This window comes from Lissotriton helveticus, chromosome 5_1 (assembly GCF_964261635.1).
Source record: "Lissotriton helveticus chromosome 5_1, aLisHel1.1, whole genome shotgun sequence".
NCBI classification, from domain to species: Eukaryota; Metazoa; Chordata; class Amphibia; order Caudata; family Salamandridae; genus Lissotriton; species Lissotriton helveticus.
The window spans coordinates 1,037,671,183-1,037,689,632 of NC_136065.1; the positions used below are offsets into that span (position 1 = coordinate 1,037,671,183).

The 18,450-nt window shown below is 45.0% G+C and overlaps 1 protein-coding gene across 2 annotated transcripts in view; it reads left to right on the plus strand.

Moving 5' to 3' along the window:
- Positions 1 to 18,450, plus strand: part of CRTAC1 (cartilage acidic protein 1) — a 1,631,295-nt gene that overhangs the window by 1,565,859 nt on the left and 46,986 nt on the right. For both annotated transcript variants that reach the window (XM_078643566.1, XM_078643565.1), the window contains exons 10-11: positions 7,275 to 7,375; positions 12,908 to 13,076. In XM_078643566.1, coding sequence (XP_078499692.1) covers positions 7,275 to 7,375; positions 12,908 to 13,076 — 270 coding nt within the window. The remainder of the gene's footprint in view (positions 1 to 7,274; positions 7,376 to 12,907; positions 13,077 to 18,450) is intronic.

The window sequence follows — 18,450 nt, forward strand, 5'->3', positions numbered from 1 at the left end:
ATAAGGTTCATATAGGGTTACTTCATTTACTAGTAAAAAGTCTCTAGTGGTTCGACACAGATTGGGATTAGTGTTTCTTTTGTTCGATACCCACTGCCAATAAGCTTTTTTTAGGACAGCCTTAGGGGTTGCAGACATAGAATGCCAAGCCTCGCCAAATCCCAATTCTCCAAGGAGATGCTTAACATCCCTTAGCCATCCTATTTTGCACCAGCCTGACAGCGATAAAACCCCTTTAGCCCTTCCGCATAGCTGGTGAGTTCAGGGACTCTCCATAGGCGAGCCCAAAGAAGAAGGGGTCGTAATCTAGCCTGGACTTTAATAGAGCGACATCCCATGTCTAGGAGCAAGGGTAAAGTGGGGGTATTATACGGGAGACCCATTAAGTCCTTCAGAAACTTGTTCTCTGAGCAAGATAATGGATCCATATTCTGTGCTCCCCAAAGCTCTGCTCCATAGAGCGCCGCACTAACACCTCTCGCCTTATAGATGTCTAACACCGGGGTGATAGGTTTGAGAGTAGATAATCGCTGTTCTTTAAGTAGGACCCCCCACCACCCTTTTGTGGGTCAATAGCATCTTTTGGAGGTGGCAATTCCACTTCATGGTATCAGACAGGCGAATCCCTAAATAATCGAAGACCTTGACCCTTTCCAGCGACACCATATTTAGTGAGGTTGGCCGGCCGTGCTTTCTCGGAGGATTCAAGACCAAATATTTGGTCTTTTCAGCATTAATTTTCAAACCCCGAGAATCGCAAAAAGAGTGAAAGCTATCAAGGAGACTCTGTAGCCCAACCGCGGCTTTAGAAATCAGAAGGGTATTGTCTGCAAATAATAGGGTAGGTATTCTCCTGCCCGCCAGGGTAGGAGCATCTGAAGGATGTTTTAAAAGATGCTCCACCACTCCGTTGACATGCAATGAAAACAGAGTGGGGGCAAGAACGCACCCCTGGCGGACACCCCTATTTACTGTTATTCGGGCGGTCTTTTGGCCCTGTTTACCCCACCGCACCTGCGCAAAGTTCTCAGTATGGAGCTTTATTAATAGTGTCAGCAGATACGGGGGCATTCCCAGGTCAGACAGTACCCTCCATAGGCAATCACGGGGCACTAGGTCAAAAGCAGAGCGCAAATCAATGAAGGCAAGATACAGACTGCCTTTACCCAGTACAACCACCTTCCAATAGAGCAACAGCAGTCGAAAGGACTGTTCAATGGTCCCGGTGCCTGATCTGAAGCCCGCCTGGAAATCAGAGAGGATCCCATTGTCCTCCACCCATTGGAGCACCCTCCCCAAGACTACCTTCCCTGCAACTTTCTGAGATGAGTCTATCAAGCTTATAGGTCGATAGTTTGCTGGGTCGTCCCTACTCCCTTTTTTGAATATCGGGACGACCTCAGCCACCCATCCAAGATTCAGGGAGAGCAGCATCATGGTAACTTGCATTTAACAGCGAGGCAATAAGGTTCCCCCATTCTAACGAATTTATGCAAAACAAGTCCCCCGGTAACCCATCAGGCCCTGCAGCCTTGTTGGGAACAAGAGACTTGATCGCATTCTCTACTTCTTTACTAGTGAACAATAGATCCTCACTCAGCCCGCAGTGGTCCAATGGTAATGTCTCAAAGGGTCCCCACCCATCACCCATTGTTGAAGTGTATAATCGGGAGAAATGATCCAACCACGACGCCTCGGGGATATTGCATGTTATGAGTGGACCTTCCAAACCACATCATAGGATTAGGATTTTGGATAAGGCAAGACAGGTTGAGGTGGCCCAAGTTCCTAGATAGCTGTGATACCCGATGATGTGGCTACAGATAAACCTGATTACTTTCACATTGATCATGTCAGGTGCTGGTTGGTTGCTGCCACATTTGAAAACGACACTGATGTGCAGAGTTTGAACTGGGAGAATGGAGGAAGCATAAGCACAACATAGTGTTTTGGGGATTCTTTCCTATCATCCTGGCGATGAACTGAGGGGTTTGCGATATGGAGAACAAAAAGATGACTTTTGTACCTGACAATGAGACAGAAAGCTGTTAGCTAGTGCCTGTCGGATTCTGAAGCTGCTATTGGGATGTTTACAAGGAAACATTGTTTCGAGCTCTACACCTCCCAGGTCTTATCAATGAGGCAGCCGGTGACTCACTGTCAAGGAACGAGATTCCTTGGGTTGGCACTAGGCACAGATCCGATAACAGTACTGGAAGCGGTGCAGAGTCTAGGCTGGTGTTGGCACCTGAGCTGGCAGAGGGCTCATTGCCACTTATCTTCAAGCATGATAGGAATTTGTCAGGGGGGGGCGCAGCGCTGGTGACAACATGGCATTAGAGCAAATGGAACTTTGTGATGACAATCATTGACCGGTATTTGTCCCTTGTGACTATTTAGGACCAACTGTCAGGAATAGTGTTCTATGGGAACTGTTTCCGAGGGTATGTACCATGTATTGGTGAATTTGAGAAGTATTTAGTGGATGGCTATGCCATGGAGAAGAGAGTCTGTTAGAAGGTTTGGCATTAGAGTATTAGTGGCTGCCTTTAGCTTTGGAAATGTCACTGCAATGTTATAACATTTGACAAAGCCAATAACACCGAGTGATGGCCATTGGCAACGGCCAGGAAGAGAGAGGTGGGGGAAAGTAGCGAGAGAGGCACTGAGCTCTACCATTGTTCAATGTTGGGGTGAAGTGAGAAGGGCAGGGGAACTGAGGCTGGCTTGGGGGGGGGGGGTGGTAAAGGAGTTTTCACTGAAAATGTGCAGCACGAGACAGACAGATAAAGGGAGAGTGAGGCAGTCAGAACTGTGCAGAGAAAGAGAGGACATGCACTAGCATCTATTGGTAAATCTCAGCTGCCACCCAAAAACATTTAAAAAGCAGAGTTCCAGACATTAGCAGTAGAAGGATGCACTCAACCAATCAAAAACGAGAGCGAAACCTAATTTCTTAAAGGGTGGGACAGATATAAGTACACGGAGGAAAGCCATCCAATCTGGAGCAGGGAATTGAAATAGACAAATAAGTCATCCAATCAGGAGCAAGGAACAGGCCGAAAGATTACAATAAGTATATGTTAAAATATTGGGTATAATCCATTCTCTGACAGATAGCTAGACCTAAAGCTGTCTGTAACGGGAATGGCAATCATATTGTGCCAATGCCTTTGGAGCTAGTTAGGAAATCGCGGCCTTCAAAAGGTGAGTGTACTTGCTGCTGGTGTGGATGAAAATATATGACTTGAGGCATTGTTTTTAGAAAGATTATAAATAAGATATTTACTAGGAATGAAACCTTGACTGCTGGCACATTTGTTGTTGGGCTCAGTAAGGGTTGTGATTATCATTGGAAACGAGGCTACCGTACATTATTGTTCAATGCAATAACATTTAACGAATCAGGAGAGTAGGGCTGGTCACCATTATTGCAGGGGCGTAGCTAGAGCTTGTGGCGCCCGGGGCTATCCCTCAGATTGCCGCCCCTTGGGGTGGGGGGGGGGGGGAGTGTATTTTATTAAACTCAAATCAACAGTTTAAATAAACAGCCTCTTATTGGACACACCTAAATATTGAAAAACGTGTTCACAACACTGAATCCATAAATAAGTAAATACTATTGCAATACGGTGTGCAGTACCTACCAGAAGCATAGAGTTGTTCAAGTTGTCTCATTGGCTGTATCACTGAGTCATCCGTGAATTCAAAGTCTGTAGTATAGTACTCGGTAAGAGCCTTCCCAGTATCAAAATATTTCTGGTAGACAGATGTCCATGTTAAGCCCGGCTTCATGTTCATGTCTATAGACTTGCTGGTGGGCCGTGACTCTGAATGCCACGCCGCCAGTGCTATGCATTGAGGTCATTTTTGCCAGGTTATATTCCACGGGTGCAGTTTGCTTACGTGCCCACGTCCTGCTTTCTATAGAAATAACTAGCCACTACTGATCCAAGAAGGAAAAACTTCTGTTCCACTCTGGTTACAGCTATTCCACGTTGGAAACTGCCAGACAATTTATCTCAGTTACAACATAAGTGCAATTTGTCCTGTGTGTAAAAAATAAACTGCCAGGCACAGTCTCAAATGAATGGTGTGCACTAACTGGCATTGCGATCCAGTATTAATAAAATGCTGCAGAAATCAACTTGACAGTAGAGTCTGAAGACCCAGAATGCATGAATGACTCACCTAACTGCTGCTGGTAAACAGGCGCTGGGGAGTGTATGCTCCATACTGAGTGCGCTTCGCCGCTTGGTTTCCTCTTGGGCCTGAACTCTTCGGTTGGTTGGACATGGGGGCCAAGGGGGCACAAGTTGCAACAGCAGGCGCCAGGCGGAAGTTAAAGAGGTTATCTGAACAGACGTCGTTGGACCCTGCCAAGCAGTGACCTGTTTTCGCTTAAAAGTGTTTATTATTCCTGCTGACTGGCTGGTAGTGACACTTCATTTTTGACCGAACTCTTAAGCCAGAGAGACCTCCACAGCACCCCCTAAATGTAAGAGCTTACTGCAACACTGAAATAATTTCTTCGGGCACGGAGACACAGCATAGTTAGGATTCTCACTTGCACCGTTCTGTGTGTCGGCCTCCACAGCGGCAGTAAATCACCTCCTGTGAGCCTAATCATGTAACTACACAACAGTTGGCACAATCCTCATGGCGCCACTTTCAAGGACGGGCACCCGGAAAGTTTCCTTTAGGCATCAATGCTGGTGCTCGCTACGGACAGGCTGAGCCGGCAGCAAATTTAAAATCGGACCCATGCATTAGTCAGACAGTCTGCCTGCCGGTGCATCCAACACCGGTAAAATATGCGCAGCACCGCACACTAGTTACTTCATGTGCCTACCGGCACGCAGCAAGCCAAACACCATGTCCAGTCGGGTCCCCGCTTAAATTCCTACCAATCCGACCTCACTTCCCTTCACAACCGGACGTGAGGTCACACCCCCGCCCGCCACAGCCAGTACGCAACCACTACTGAGGGCAGGCCCCACCCGCCGCAGGTTACGGTGTCAGAATGGGCATGAGACTGCCACTCGGCTGGGTGACGGCAGGCGCTTCTAGAGTGAGTGACTCAGCCGCGCCCGCAATTTCAGCACAACTATGTTGTAGCAGCAGCAGTCAGTGCACAATTAACTCTCGCAAGTATCACAGTCTGGCGTTGCCAGTTAATTCAGCGCGGGTGGCACAGAGCAGAGAGACAGTGCCTTTAAAATGCGTGACTCTGTATTTCGACCGCGGCCGCCTCAAAAAAGGTGCCGCCTGGGGCGGACCGCCCCCCACTCCCCCCCTAGCTACGCGGGTGCATTATTGAGTGCAGTAGATGTTAGCAGGAATAGGCTGCCTTTCATTTATGTTAAATTTGAATAAGACCAGGAGAGAGACATCTACGAGTCAGGAAAGAGATCAGGCGCAAACCCCTTCCATGCCCGTTCTCATTAGCTTCCCACCAGATAACACAGACGATGTAAGATTACTGATGGATAAGGTGAAATCAGGCTCGCCTTTAGACCCTGCCGCACCTCATGATCTTAAAAGGTTACAAAGGTTCTGCTCTCAAAACTAGCTAAAATCATGAATCTCTAGCTAGAGTCGGGTGAAGTACCAAGTACATGGAAACATGTAATAATCGGACCACTGCTAAAAAATCGAATAGAGACCCAGCCCAACTAGGGAACTATCATGCCATTTCACTTCTGCCATTTGTCAGTAAATTGTTAGACAAACATGTAAATGGAGTGCTGACAGAGATTCTGGAAACAAACCAATGCCTCCTCCCCACACAGATGGGTTTCCGCGCACAGCATAGCACGGAATCAGCACTCCTGGCAGTGGTAGAGGAACTTAAAACGATGCTGGACCAAGGAAGATCAGCTGCAATACTACTTCTTGACCTTAGTTCAGCATTCGATACCGTGGACCACCATTCTTTGTGAAATAGACTGTTGTACCTAGGCATCCAGGACAAAGCCCTAGAGTGGCTGTCATCTTTTCTGGAGGGCAGAACTTTTCAAGTTATGGAAGCCAACCTTTTTTCATAATATGATGATGCCGCTGACTTGCGAGGTGCCTCAGGGTTCCCCACTCAGTCCCACACTGTTTAATGTTTACATGGGACCTCTAGCACGGATAGCCCAAGAGTGTGATGTCTCTATCATTTCCTATGCATATGGCACACAGTTGGTGGTCTCCCTAGATCCCATATCCAACTGTGATTCTGACAGCTTAGCACCCTGCATGGGAAGGGCTGTGTAATGGATGACAAACAGCTGTCTGAAGCTGAACGGGGATAAAATGGAGCTGATGGTCCTTGAAACAATGCAGTTTCCAGACCTCTGATCAGCTGGCCTAACTGCCTGGGTAGCCCACCAACTCTGAATGTGATTATCAAGAATCTTGGCTTCTGGCTCGATAAGGATCTAATAATGGAGATCCATGCCAAGAAATTGGCAGGTACATGCTTTGGATTACTCAGAATGCTCCGCAAAGTTCTGGAGCGTATTCCCGTACAGTTTAGAAAGACAGTAGTCCATTTCCTGGTCACATCACGTTTGGACTAGAGAAATTCACTCTTCCTAGGGGCACCAAAGTATGTCATCAAGAGACTCCAAGTGGTCCAGAATGCGGCAACAAGTCTGCTATGGAAGGTCCCAATACATGAACCAGTTGGAATGCATTTAAAAGCTCTTCACTGGTTCCGGATTGAGGCCAGAATCAAGTTCAAGGCACTCTGTCTGACACACAGAACCTTACACATCAAGGGCCCTAGTAAAACCAAACACCTCTTGACCCCCCTATGTCCTAAACAGAAGCCTCAGATCCTGCTCTAAATGGCAATTAAAAACTAACAGAATTAGGAGAGTCAGATGGGGAGGCAGATCCTTCGCCCAGCTGGCACCCAAGCTGTGGAATTCTCTGCCACTTGAATCTAGATTTCTGGAAAAGGAAGTATCCTTCCAGATATTGATTAAAACCTGGCTGATTCATCAGTATTATTAATCTACTCAATCTTCTGTCTAGTATCAGTCTCCTATCGCTGGGAAGACTTTGGGCAGCTACGCGTTCAATAAATCTCTCTTAATCTAATCTTAATCTAATAAAATGTTATGGAGAAGCAATGTAGTTGCGCAGCAGAATAAATGTTCTGGAAACAAGATGTTTCATGTGTTAGAGTCAATAGAGGAAGATTGATTCTGACCAAACGTAGTGGATCTAGCCGTCACCACCTCCATACTCACTTTTGTAACTTGTCTGTTTTGTTAATACAGGAGGTGCTGTGACTGACTTTGATGGAGATGGCATGCTGGACCTCATCCTTTCCCATGGGGAGTCTATGGCTCAGCCACTCTCCGTCTTCAGAGGAAACCAGGTAAATTAACATTCTTTGTCAATTCGCATTTCTAACATTCTGCTTCGGCTCAGCATACAGAGCACGGCTTCATCTTTCAATTTGAAGAATAGCCCGTGGCTCAAGCAGCCATTCATCTGGTCACCTTTCATATTAACTCTTCATCCGAGAAGCACTATATTTCTTTCATGGAGACATCATGCCAAGGTAGTTTAGGCCATGTTTTCCAATTGCATGCACCTCAGCCAGTATCTCCCATGTGTATCGCCATGTTATATCCAATAACCTTAAACACACACACACTCACACACTCACACACATACACACACACCCCCACACACACACACTCACACGCACACTCACATACACCTGCATTGTCTGTTCATCTTCTCATGCCCACAAATGAGAGCCATAGTTACATGTTGATTGATTTACTACATTTACCTGCAGTGTACCCATCCAGGTCTGCTCACGGCCTCTGGCCAGGCAATGCCCCCAACACAGCTCATCTGTGGGTAGTGGGTCACAGGTCCTGCCTGGCCTTCTACAGGGCTTAATTTTTACTACTTGCCAAAAGTCATACAGATTCATCAAACAGCCAAAAGGTTATTATGGAATAACGCTTCTGTTGCACCCTTCCCCCTTTATCTTTGCCTTCCAGACGAGTCTGTACGATATTTGACATAACCAGCAGAAAACTAAATCAGCTGAATGCTTTCTAAAATGTGTGCAGATTCATCAACTAGTGCCAAATTTATTTTCAGTTGACACTTCTTTGACCTCCCTATGGAATCTGTATCTCCAATAATGGTCCTGCATGAAATTGAGAGAACCAAGAGTAGGCTAAACATTGTAAGTCTTAACCAAATTTCGTGCAGATGCCATAAAATATTTTTCATTTTGAAGCAAACCTATCAAGATCTGCCAATTCCCGCTTATCTGAATACCTAGGGTCCAGTTATCTCTAACTTTTTACCAATGTTAACCACTTTATGCCCACCCTGGGCATCTTTTTAAATGGGAATTTCTAGAAAATGGCTGAAGAGAGTACAGTTCTAACTTTTTGCAAAATTTGGTTTAATTCCATTCAGCAGTTTTTTTCTGTATAGGACAGCAAACTCTCCTTTGGGAATTAAAATGGGAAATCACACTTTTGGGACCCCTTCCCCTCCTTTCTCTTTTGCTCCGACTTAATGGATGAGAGCAGAGCTTCGCATTAGGGAACCAAAGTGGTTGATTTTTTTTTAGCAAAGTCTCATGCATTTGTCAATCGAAGCCAAAGTTATTAAAGAAACTAAAATGTCTTTGCTATGGAAAGTCTGAGCTAATTATGACTACACTAGCACCAGAGCAGGAAAACAATGTGGGGAGCCGGCCAGGTTGCGGGGAACCCAACAATGAAAGAAATAATGGTTGTCTTGGGTGGGACCAAACACAAAATTAATAAGTTGGGGAATAAAAGAATAATAAAGGAGTGGCCGGGAGCCGCTCATTTATTGTTCACTTCTCCCGGCCAGGAGTGCCCCATTATGCCTTCCATGGGCTAAGTTTCATATCTGTTCCTGCTTTATAGTGCCCCAATCTGTCCAGGGGCACCGCCAACATGTTACAAAAGTGTAGTGGAGAGCTGCATGGAATGCAGCAGCCCAGTAGAAAAAATGTATTTATTAAATGTAACCCTCTGATTTCTGGGGTGTATGGAATGTGACCCTAGGAAATGTTTTCGGTGTTTGTAAGCATTCCCAGAGTTGGAACCTTTGCTCTGAAGCTGAGGGTTGCATGGGCCACTTGTGTTGGACTTATGGCTACATTATTTGGTCTGAGGAGTGTAAAAGAAAATGCAAATGAAAGACTCCGACAGGGTTTACTGGCCAGTAGGCTTGCCTTTTATATATTTATGTGGTGATCCTCTGACAAAGTCAGTCGGCTTGTTTTGTGTAATGATGTGGTTACTCCTTGACAAAGCCAATAGTCTTGTCTTCCCTAAATGATGGTGTGACTCCTTGAGAAAGCCTATAGGCTTGTCTTCTATATTGTTGTGGTCACCCATTGATAAAGAAAATTGTATATTGAAGAAGTCACCTCTTGACAAAGCCGATAGGTCTGCCTTTTATATATTGATATGGTTATTCCTTGAGAAAGCCAGTAGGCTTGTTTTGTATGATGATGTGGTTATTCCTTGACAAAGTTAATAGTCTTGTCTTCTCCAAATGATGGAGTGACTCCTTGGGAAAGCCTATAGGCTTGTCTTCTATATTGATGTTGTCACCCATTGATTGAGAAAATTGTGTGCTGAGGTCACCTTTGGATAAAAGCAATAGGTCTGCCTTTTATATATTGATGTGGTGACCCCTTGAGAGAGTCAGTATACCTGCATTATTTAAAATGACACTTCTTTATATTGTGATAAGAACTCTGATTGGTTGGGCATTTGTGAGGAGGTTTGGCCTCCCCCATTTGGGTTGGGTGCAAGGCTTGTCTGGCAAAGGTTAGTGTTGTTATAGTTAGGTATGGTAGTAAGATCACACTTTGTATTGAAAAAAACCTACAAATTCACTGAAACAAAACAAAGGTTAATTTGACGTTCTAGTTAGGTCTGATAATATGTTAAATAACCCTCAGATATTCACTGAAAATAATAAAGGTTAAGACATTATATTTAGGTGTCACTTAAAACATACCTTTTTCAACTCCATAAAACACTTAAATTCACATGATACCTGATCTAACTATAACTTGTGCCCAGGGCCATGCACTGCTCATGGCCTCCCATATTACATCATCATGACATGTTCAGTGACATCATTGACGAGATCACTGATGATAATGACACCATGCACCAATTTACTGTTCAATATACCGCACAAACCAGTACAGCCTTTGAAATATGTAAATAAGTACTAAATGGCACAGAATCATGTAAAGCATAAATTACACAAACATATGTGTTTATGTAAAATCCTTAGACGTAGTCCAGTGGTTCTAGACACTGAAGTCCCATTTGTTAGCTAAGCCTCTACTACGCACATCCTTTGCATCATGCACATTTTTTTACGGAGAGCCCACTACCTCCATAGACCTAAGCCCCATAGGGTGGTCAGACTCCTACTATGTACAGATGTCACCTTGTTCAGAGCTCTTCACTGGGAGCCCACTCCCTCCAAGTCCTATTGGGTGGTCAAGCCCCTCATACACATAGCCTTCATCCTGTGCACAGTTCTTCACAGAGAGCTCACTCTCTCCAGACACCCAAGCCATATTAGGTTGGTAAGCATCTACTACGTACAGCAATGATCATGTTCACAATGTTTTATGGAGAGACCCCCTTTGTCCAGATATGCAAACCCTTTTAGGTTACCAAGCCCCTACTACACTTAGCTGTGGCCCTGTGCCCAATGTTACACAGTGAACCCACTACATAGGAACTCTCAAACCCTGTTAGATAGTGGAGCCTCTACCATGCCAGCCTTTGTCTTACAAAGATTTCTTTACGGAGAGCACACCCTCCACAGACGTGAGCCTCATTAGGGGGCTAAGCTTATTACAAAAGCTTGCACTCATTGGAAGTACAGAAGCTACAATGATTGCTCTAGGTGTAACTCACTAAATACCTTGTAGTATCAGAAGCGTATAGCAAACTGTCCCAATCATTGATTTATGTTATCAGTGATTTCATCAATTATGTAATTTGAGATGTTATCAGTAATGTCCTCTTCTAAATCATCTGCAGAACCTTCGCTTTTCACACTATGGATCTATGAAATTTGATTTTGCTGTGGTTCTGGGTGAACACCCATGATTATAATTAACAATCATAAATTAACAGCATGGTACAAACTGTACATGCAAAGAATGTTATTTATTACTTTAAGTGAAGGAGATGCAGAATTTCCTTCTCAGTGCTTTGCCTCTAATGAATCGTGAATCCTCCCCACGCTAAGCTATTGTTATAAATTGAATATGGAACTCTACACAGCTTTATATGTTCTGTTTATTGGTTTGCTTGGATCTTTAGTTCTGTTTGCTAGTCTGTACATTCAAATAGCTTAATTCACAAAGTTTCATCATTATAAGTTGCATGCAGATTCGTCCCATGAGTGAAACATAAAGGAAGAGATGGGGTAAAAAAAAGTTGCATCTTTTTAACTGCCATAGGAATGTTTGCTTTCTGCTACAGCAAAAACTACTGAGCAGAATTTAAAAAAAGCATTTCTTGAAGCTAACACTTGACTCCTTTCCTCAGGGATGTCTGCTTGCTGGGTTGGATGTGAATCAGTTTAGTAGTTTTGAGAAACGTCCATTACAAATCCAGGCCGCGGTCTTCAATTGGTTTATAGAGAAAATACTTCTGCATATCTTGACATTTAATTATGGGTCCTTCAGGGATCCAGATCCTCAAATCTTCTGAGGATAGTTGATATAAAAAAAGAAACAACTCACAGTTCCTCGAAGGATTAGAGAATCAGGACTCCAGACCCCTACCCTGTGTCCTAAAAAAAAGAAAGACAGAGGTGAAATAAGGGAGCCAGTGGAACATCTCCTAAACCCAGAGAAAATGTGGAGGGACTAGGGGATACTGCACCCCAAAGTTAAATAACTGACGCCAGATGTGTGGATCTTCAAAAGTGCAAAACTGCAGGTAGGTCAGCTAGTTTTCTTTAAAATGTGCTCATTTCTTCTTGCAAATCCTGATAAAAATTAAAACAACAAAAAAAGTCAGAGTGCCACTCTGCATGGGAGAGTGCACAGCGAGCTCTGTGAAGCAAAGGGGTTGTATAGTGGGGCTGGGTTAACCTGCTGGAGAAGGTTGGGCACATGACCTCATGTAGACCACGTCCTATGGAGAACCTCTTGAGTGCGTGGCCGAAGGCCCTGCTGGCGAGGGATAATCGCACATTTAGAGGTGGACGCAGAGACTGACCACATGCCTCTGTGCATCGCCATTTTTTAGTGTTTGATGTGGTATTTTATATATTTTTTAAACATACTACGTTCACTGGAATGCTTGTGTAGGGTACCCTACGTTTTTTTCTTTTCAGAAGACCTTAATGTATGGCGAGGATGACTTAAGGAATTCCTTAAAGAAATACAGTGAAAGATGAGCTATGGTTATGAAATAAAACCAAAAGCCCGTGAAATTGGCCTTAACCTGCACCGTTGCCATAAAACCAATATCTCCCTCACCAAATGCACTACTACTAACTTCACAATGTTGATACCAGTAAGAACCAGAAACGAACAACCGAATCTACTAATAACACACAAACAAACAAAGAAAAGATACTGTATCCACAATGATAGCATACGTAATGACAATTGTGGTGTAATATGTAATGAAACTAGTGTTACCATTAATGTATTTTGTGATGTCATCCATTTTATGATGCTAGGACATAGGCAGACCACCAGTTCTATGAATTTCGGCTATATAAATCTTATTTTGTTCTTTGTCCTTGTGTGGAAGGTTGCTTTAGGGCTTCTACGTCTCAGCCTGGGCTCAGGACGAGGGCTGGATGTACAATTTCAAGACATTACTCTGTTTTCCACTTGCAGGGTTCCAGTAACAACTGGCTGCGGGTCATACCCCACACCAAGTTTGGAGCCTTTGCCCGTGGGGCGAAGGTGGTCCTGTACACAAAGAAGAGCGGCGCGCACCTAAGGATTATTGATGGGGGCTCTGGGTACCTTTGCGAGATGGAGCCAGTGGCTCACTTTGGACTGGGTAAGTTCAGGTTTTCAGCCTTTTCTTTGAGATAGGAGGCTAGCAGTTGACATCATTGTTACCAAACCTCTGCTGTATTTATCATAATCCAATATTGTGATTTCAGTATAAGTCTGGTTGATTAAAGTGTACTATGAAAGACAGGTATTCTGTGCGTTCCTGCTACAGTGAATTTCGGCTATCTGTCTCTTCAATTGAGGTGTCTGCAATTTAAAATGTACTACCACAGAACTATTTGTCTACTCAGCTCTCATGTGCTTCTGTAAAATGATATAGCATTTCAAGCCAGCGAAATCCACACTGCTAAAATGAGTGAGACCCAATGCCAATCTAGCCTGATGCTCAGTCCTTGAGGATAGTGACGGTATAGAAGGTGCACCGTTTAATTTTGTTACTAATACTTAGGCTAACAGTTTCTGCCAGCCTTCTACTACTTCTAAAAGTATGGATTTTGACTTTTTGAATTTAGTACATTTGCATAGTTACTTAAAACCATTGCAATACGAGTTTCAGATAATACAATAAAATATTGATAAGATAAAATTACACATTTCCAAAAATTCATAGCTCCTTAAAAGGTTAAAAAAGTTAAATTGCTATCAGGTAAAAATTGCTTTGTTCTTCATACACAAAGTTCCCAGTGTAATTTATGCATTCTGCCCGGCTTCATATGTCTGGGCGGTACTACTATCCAAAAGGAGACATTATCGAGAAACCTGTCCAAGTGCTTATATGGAGACTTCCCAGGTCGACCTTAATGGTGGCAGTTTCGTATCATAATTAAGAGTGCGCACAGTATCGCGGCTTCCCCTTGGCCTAGGTGGAGTTAAGCGTTCAATGGCATTTTTTTCCCGGCTGCATCTAGGAATCTCACTAGTCTGCAGTTTAATTAAGGCGTTGCTGCGGCAAAGCATGCCAAGACTGCTTGTCTCCTTGAGCGAATATTCCTTTGGTTTAAGGGGACTCTTAGTAGCTGTCTCCTTTCCTGTGTCAGCTCCTTGCAGGAGCATAGTAAATGTATAATATCGCCCTGGCCATTTTTGCACAGACTACAAGATGTTCGAGATGGCTCCCTCTTCCATGGTGGAAGGTTGTGAGTGCACGGGATCAAGCCAAGGTGAAATTTTAGGAATTTTAGTTTCTCCAGTTTCGAGTAGCCCAGATTGAAACATTTTTGAGGGGCCAAGGCTTTGTAGTTGTTCAAAGTCATCAAGGCATGCGATCTTACTGAAAAGCTGCTTTGTCTTCCACTTCTAAAAGTACTGGTTTGAAAGTATTTTTGTATCATTTGCTTCAACTGCCTGATAGCAGCAGTTGTTAGCATGTGTGCACACACATACACAGAAATACACAAACAAGCACTTATATAAGTAAAGGTGTATAAGGGAATTAAAGTACGGGTGAATTAAAGAACAAATGTTGGAAAGAGGTAGTCCAAGTTAACACAGGGAGTCGGAATATAAGAGAGAGACCCAATGTAGAGCACAGCACCTACTAACACATTGAGTTGAAGCTCACTAAAGATGCATTTACCATATACAATCCATGGTGTACCAGATAAAGCAGTTACAGCATTAATGCTACAGGAGAAGTGGGGTAAATCACTCAAGACTTCCAGAGAGTAAGAGTAAAGGTCACTATGTTCCTAGCCTGTAATGCTGTTACAGGACCAGAAACACTAGAAGTTTGCACTGGTAGACACTACGCAGTGGTTGATAGTGAGGAAATGTGAGACTAGGGGTGACTCACGTTATAACATTGGCCCCTGCACCCTTTTCAAAATGCCTTCTGAGAGACTTTTATGAGAGTAAATTGGTGTTACATTTTAAAGTAAGATAAGACCCCCAATTTGATGTGTTTTCTATTTTTATTGGTTTTAGTCATTACAGGTACCAGTCAATACAGTGGTAGTAGTATAAGGCAGAAAATGGCTGCGATAAATCTCGGTACAGTCTGAGCCATTATCAGTAGGTGGAAAGATCCAATGACGAGTTAGCTTACTGGTTCCAATGAGTAAATAAGGCAAGTGATTGAAAAGAGTCTGTGACAAGCGTGATAGACTAGGGATAGTGGGAGCAGGCTACAGCGATTTGGCATCTGACTTAGGTTTCATTTTGAGCAAAATGAAGTCCCAGTCAGTTAATGTAATTGATTTCTTCATACAGAGTATTCGGTCCGTGCCATTCATAGAGCTCAGAAATACATTTTGTAATTTCCGGCGCATCAAGGAGCTTCCAACAAGTTGCAATGGCTCTCTTAGCCACCAGACTCGCCCAATTTCTTTTTTTTTTTATTGAAGATAAACAAACATACAAAAGTAACAAAACAAAACTCACAAGACAAAATACAGTGATACATAATCATGAGTCCGCGTGGGCAGAGCTCCGGAGGTAGATGGATACATTGCAATCAATTAGCACGGGGCAGTAGGGGCGGACAAGGAAACAATCAGAATCATTGGCGATAGGTAAAAAACTGGATGTCAATTAGGGGGACACAGACACATCAAAATTTACACCCTGTGGGGGAGTACATATATTACCACGGTAAGTGTTCCATTGAGACCAGATCCTACCCCATTTCTTGGGCTGGCCCCGGGAAAGGTACACAGTCTTCTCCCGGAGCATGCACCAGTCCATGTTCTCCTTCCACTTGGATACGGTGGGCGGTCTGTGAGAACCCCAAAGCTGAGCGATGTCTCTTTTTGCAACCATATTTCCAAGGGTCGCCCATACTATCTGAGCTGAGCTGTAATCATTGGGCTCCCAGACATTCAACAGACAGCCTCGGGCAGCAGTGACACACCCGTAACATTTTCCATCACGACATGTATTCGGGACCAGAACTCAACCACCTCCGGGCATTCCCACAGTATATGAAGAAAGGTGCCAGACACTCCACAGCCACGTTTACATAACCCATCCAAGGAATAGTCCATTCGAACCGGACCCGGCCTGGTAACGTACACTCGATGAAGTATCTTGAGCTGGACGAACCTAAAGCGAGCAGGAATGGCGACCTCCTTGGGCGAGGACAAAGCAGATTGCCAGTCCTCTTCATCCAATTCGAGTCCGTCAGCGTTCCACGTGGCCCTGAGGTGAACTAGCAAGTCAGCCCTATTATTGATAAGTTTTTTATAAATCAGTGAAATCGTGCTGTCGGGCACAAGACCATCCAAGATCGGTCCTCCAGAGGGGAGTACTCAGGAATATCATCACCCGCAGCAAACACAGACAATAGCACGTGACGGACCTGAGCATACCTAAATAATTCCTTGTCACCAAGCTCATACTCCACTCGCAACACATCGAAGGACTTGACAGTACCTTTCGACCACAGATCATCCACTCTACTTATACCAATCATGTCTCACTTATCAAAACCTTTCGTTCTCCACATAGATCCCAAACATTCAGAGTCATACAAAGGGGTAGCCCGAGTAAATCTGCCACACCAACCCAAGGCCGCATTCGCATCACGCCACACTCTCCCTGCAATTTTAGTGGGACCGGTCAGTGTTCCACGGAGTCCTCCGGAGTACAACGCTCTGCTGAAGGTCCCCCCTGGCAAAATAAATTTATCCATGGAAAAAGCCGGGGTAAGGCCCGGTGCGTAGGTCGCATGATTGATCGCACTTAACTGGGATGCCCAGTAGTAACGCCTGATGTCCGGGAGGGCAATACCGCCATCATACCACGGAAACGTGAGTTTAAAAAGAGCGATACGGGCACGCCCATCCCAGACCAGTTGTCTCTGCAGGCCCTCCACTTCACGAAAATAGCCCGAAGCAATTGGGTCAAAGGAATTCTGAAGTGCGTATAAGAATCGAGGAAGAGACATCATTTTAAAAAGCGCCGCTCTACCGAGGGGTGATAGCGGCAACCTACGCCAGCGAGCAACATCGAGTTTGAGCCGCTGAAGGGGGGGTAACAGATTACGCTCGTATCGCCTAGAGGGGTCCAAAGAGACGTAAATCCCCAGGTACTTAAAACCGGTCTCAGTTACTGGGATCGGAAATGTACGAGGCAGTGGAGGGAGATCTCCCGCCAAAACGTAGACGCAGGATTTAGCCCAATTAATAACGAGACCCGAGTTCTTTCCGAAGGAGGTCAGAACATCAAAAAGTACATTCAGGGACTTCCTAGGGGAGGTGAGATAAAGGAGGATGTCATCCGCATACAGCGAGACTCGATCCTCAAAATCGGGAGACAATCGTATGCCCCGCATAGAAGGTTCCCAACGGAGCCACTCCGCCAGAGGTTCCAGAGCGAGAGCGAAAAGCAAAGGGGACAGCGGACAGCCCTGCCGGGTACCACGCCCAAGCGTGAAAATGCAAGACACTCTCCGATTAACAACTACCTGAGCCAGGGGCATCTCATAAAGAAGTTTCACCCAGGCGATGAATCCCGGCCCGAACCCAAACTTCGAGAGGACCGCCCAAAGATAGGGCCATTCGATGGTATCGAAGGCCATGGTAGCGTCAAGAGAAGCCAAAATGGCCGGTTCAGTGAGCGTCCCAGCTCTCGCGAGAACTCCATGGAGTCTGCGGAGATTCAAAGCAGTATTGCGGTGCGGGATAAAACCGGATTGATCTGGATGGATCAAGTCCCCGATCACAGTTATTAAGCGATTGGCCAGTAATTTGGCCAAAATTTTGGGTTCGGCATTGAGCAGTGAAATGGGTCTGTACGAAGCACAACAATCCCGCGGCTTACCCTCCTTATGAATGACTACGATAGTAGCAAGTCGTTGGTCTGAGGGGAGGGAACCAGACTTCAGAGCCTCAAGGAACATGTCCCTTAAGTAGGGCGCCATTTTGTCGGGCCGCAGCTTGTACAATTCAATAGGCAAACCATTGGGGCCCATCGCCTTACCAGAACGGAGGGAACGAATAGCCACAGCGACTTCATCCACTGTGAGCGGAGCATCCATGAGGTCTCTGTCAGAGTCAGAGAGGCAAGGCAAAGCGATATCCCGCAGCAGCAATTGGGAGTCCTCCTCATCCCTATCACAGACCGAGGTGTACACAGTCCCAAAGTGGTCAGCGGAACACTGAACGATCCCAACTGGGTCAGTGACACACTCTCCATCAGGCCGTTCAATCACGGGAACAACACGATTCACTCTCTCTTTCTTGTCCAACCACGCAAGCAACTTACCCGCTTTGTCTCCCACATCATACAGCCTGCCCTGTTGCTCCCTATACATCATTCTCGCCGCGTCAGTCACGAGAGCCCTATAATCAGCTTGTTTTAAGGCAAGGGAGTGCAACTTCATACTGGAGACGCCCATCCGAAGATCGTCTTCCAGTGCGGCTATCTCAGTTTCCAGTCGCACAACCTCCACATTTGCGGCCTTCTTAGCGGCGGCAATC